Raw genomic sequence first — 3,908 nt, forward strand, 5'->3', positions numbered from 1 at the left:
GTGGTCTCCATCAGCTATCATGGTGTGCCTTCCTTGGCACTGGTAATCACCCTGGGACGCCGTAGTGGGAGAGGAGGGGGAGGTCGATGCCGTGGAGGGAAGGGTAGATGACGCTGAGAGGAAGGTGTGGGCTGAGCGCCATGGCGTGCTTTGATTTCAACGGCGTCAACGACGAGAGCAAGATGGGGGAATGAGATGTCAGTGTGAACTTTGTGCCATGCAGTGAGATAATGAGACAGTGAATTGCTTTTTCAAGAAGAAAAGGAAGATTTTTTTAGGGAAAGCGATTATTTGCTATAAGAGAAATGTCACATACTTTTATATAGTGAAAAATATCAGATCCCTAACAAGTCATTTTTATGATGGACCAAACCAGAAAATCATCGAGTTCTAACAATCAGTTGAGATGTATTCAAATAATTATTTTTTATATATTTCAATCCAAATAAATATTTTTTGCGCATGATAGAAGAGGTGTGTTTCTATATATGTTTACTTTTGTAGAGTATGAGAGAGATCAAGATGGATTATGTCGACATTCAAAACGAATGCACCAATAGTCTGTTGAGGCGATGGCTTTGAAAGACGCAAATTTTTTACCAAGTTTTATACAACAAAAGGCCCGTGGCAACGCACGGACATTTTACTAGGCAGATTGATACAAGACTTTACAGGGAGAGAACGTGGTCTCATCTAATTGGCCTTCACTGGTGGGCCCGCCCTCCTAATTAAATCTCCTCTCGTACGTCTAGCATTGCTCATGAAGGGGCCCACCTCAATTCAGGGGGAGGGAGATAATTAGTTTGGGAAGTTAAGTAAAATATTTGTAGAATTTTGTAGGTCTAGCAGTATATTGGACTGAAAAACATGTGACCTATTGTATCATCTATCACGTTAAGAGTGTATTGCAGTTATTTCATTTGAGTAACAGTTCCGCTTATATTTCATTTGAGTACATTATTCTGGCCACCAATCTTGAGCACTCGATGAAGGGTCCGGGATCTGCCGGCACTCAATTTTCCGCTTTCATAAGCTACACACTACACAGAACCGGAGGGTGAGGGGGCGGGGTAGGAACTCGCGCAGTCTGCTGGGGCGAAGGTCACGGTGCCCTTGTCGAGATCATACCCAACGTGCATGTTCTGCTGGGCGATGTTCCCGATGATCGACGCCGGTAACTGCTCCGACATCGCCGCCACCGCCAAGCACAGGATCCCCTCCTGCACCTCCACGAACGTGTTCTCCGCCTTCAGCGTGACCGCAACGCTGCCGCCCAGCCCCAGCGTCACGTCAGGGATCATGGCCGCAACCTGCCCCTCCCGCACCCTGCTCACGTCGAAGCACAGCGGCAGGAACTTTTCTGGCGACTGGGCAGGCGGGAGCTTGATCCGCCGTGTCAGCTCCTTCACAAGTGGGTCTAAAAGCGCCTCCGGGAGGTATGTGAGCGTCGTGCCGGAGTCGACGATGACGGGGGACTGGTCCGGCGCCGCGAAGGTCTTGTCCCCGACCTTGACGGACCGGAGCTCGACGGTGTAGTATGCCTTCACTTGGGATGGGATCAGCGGCGTCGTCGCCGCGCCCGGATCCGTGACGGTGGCCCGGGGGCCGAAGTTGAGCGCGGAGGAGGCCATGACGGAGTAGGGCACGAGGCAGTAGGAGAACCTCCGGCCCAGCGAGGTGTCTGCGCCGAGCTGACTGACGAGGGAGAGGTCGCCGCCGCCGAGGCCGACGAGGCCGTCCCCGATGAACGTGCCGACGAAGGTCGTGGAGCAGCCGAAGTTGACGTGGGCCACGCGCGTCGTCCCATCGCCGCGGGCGCCCGGGGCGTCGGCGAAGGTGAAGGTCTCTGTGGAGAGGAGGCCGCTTGTGTGGGAGCCGTCGCCGTAGGAGTATGAGTACCTGCACTTGGAGTCGGTGCCACAGGCTGCGTCGGGCAGCTCGCCGCACGCGCCGGAGTCACAGTCCACGAGGCTGAACGTCGTCGATTTGGAGGGGTCGAACTGGACGCCCGGCGACTGCGCGTCCGCGTCACGGGCGGCCGCCAGACCAGGACCGTCGCCTCCGTAGCTGCAATTGAGCCAGATGAGGTCGCTGCCGGTGTCGGCGATGGCGACCATAGGAGTGGGCGGCGTGCCTATGTTCACGGCCATCAGGTATTCGGACGACCTGGACGTGACCTCGGACACGACGCCGCCGTCAGCTGAGGGCGCGTCGACGCGGACGTAGTAGCGCGAGAGCGCCGCGGCGCGAGCCGCGGACCGCCGCACGGCCTCGAGCACGCGGGCAGGCGCGGTGAGCGTCGGGTCGTGGAACGGCGACCTGACCGAGTCACGGTGGATGAACTCCACGCTAAACCCATCGCCTCCGCTGACGGCGTACGCCGTGCACGCGCACAGCTGGGCCGTCAGGACGACGGCGGCGAGCAGGAGAGCGCGGGATACCATCGTCCGAGGCATCGTGTCCTAGCTTAACTCCCAAGGATTAGCTCTACTGGGGTTGCTTTGCTGCTGCTGCTATGCAGAGGGCAGTATTTATAGGCGAATTTGCGTAAGATTATAATGGCAGATGGTTAATGGGGAGACGAATGTGGTAAGTCGGGATATGATATGAAGTAGTCGTGAACTGTTGAGTGCCATTTGGCAGCTCGCTGCATGCGTTATGGCAATTACGTACTGCGCACTACGCATGGAATCAAGGGTTCATAGTGCGGTTTGCATTGCTCTTTTTGCGTATGAAACTGGAGAATTTTGAAGGCAGCCATCAATTCGTGCCAAAAGATGACGATGAGTAATTAGCAATTGCTAATCTTGTAGCTTGTAGAAGAAGGATTGTCTCCGGAATATCGGCCACTCGAGTGGCAAGAAGAGGAAGTGTTTGATTGCTTGGTGCCACCGGCGACCTGGAGAATTTGTAGTGATCGTTCTCCCGTTTAAGCTTCCTTTTGTTGTATTCTTCATGTCGGGCTCATTCAGTGATTCCACTCCGCACTTTTCTGCAGCAAATATGCAATCCGTTACACTTATTTTAAAAAAAATACGTTACACTTTTTTTTTGGCGGTATAAGAGTGGTCTTCATTGATCAATGTTCAAAGGTACTACTGTACAATAGATACATCCCATGGTCCGCGATGAGCCAAACAAAACGATAAGTCTTGTGTGATAAAACGCTCCGAACAGAATTATGTGCGTCTGGATTTGAAGCTCGGTTTTCGTGGATGAATATCGCCTCCTCGAATTCACTCTTCCTTTCTTGTCCTAGATCACCGATCGCAAATGGCCAAGTTCGTCTTCGCCGGTTACATGTTACATGAAATTCGATGTGGACGGAGGTGTGGCGAAGGTGCAAGCGAAGGGAGCGTCGATGGTCGTGTTGCAGAAATGTTGAAAGGAAGTTCCAGGGGCCATCAGCTCGTGTGTTTGATAATCTAACTCATCCTACAACGTTAGAGGCATAGGCATGTTGTGAAGCTTTGACACTTGCAAAGGATCTTCAGGCACAGAAAAATTGCATGGATGATGGATCATGAACATCATGTCATGTGGAGTTGGGCAATAATACCCAGGTGATGGTTTTTTTTTGCGTGAGTGCTATATCTCGCATTAAGCGAGACCTAAACAACTCTCACTCCAGGAGTCTACGGTAACGAACCGGCCCACTTTCGCACGCTTAAAAGAAAATGGTGTAGAAAAAGGAACCTGGGGGAGATGCAGCGTGCACCCCTCACTCCCCTCTCGCCCCCATTTGGGTTGGCCCATGAGTGGCGGCGGGGCACCACCCCCCCACCCCCTTATTTTCTTGTCTCTTTTTTTGTTTTTTCTTCTGTTCTTTTTTCTTATTTAAATAATTCAGGATATTGGTATAGTTCCAAAATTCAAAAATGTGAAGTTTGAAAAGGTTCATGGAGCCG

The 3,908-nt window shown here is 52.3% G+C and overlaps 1 protein-coding gene across 1 annotated transcript; it reads right to left on the reverse strand.

Annotated features, from left to right (window-relative positions):
* Positions 1-851: 851 nt before the first annotated feature.
* On the reverse strand, positions 852-2,488 carry LOC123065043 (aspartic proteinase CDR1-like). Its single transcript, XM_044488415.1, has one exon. The coding sequence runs from the start codon at positions 2,454-2,456 to the stop codon at positions 1,041-1,043; it is 1,416 nt and encodes a 471-aa protein (XP_044344350.1). The 5' UTR covers positions 2,457-2,488; the 3' UTR covers positions 852-1,040.
* Between the last annotated feature and the right edge of the window lie 1,420 nt (positions 2,489-3,908).

Source organism: Triticum aestivum, chromosome 3B (genome assembly GCF_018294505.1).
Source record: "Triticum aestivum cultivar Chinese Spring chromosome 3B, IWGSC CS RefSeq v2.1, whole genome shotgun sequence".
NCBI classification, from domain to species: domain Eukaryota; kingdom Viridiplantae; phylum Streptophyta; class Magnoliopsida; order Poales; family Poaceae; genus Triticum; species Triticum aestivum.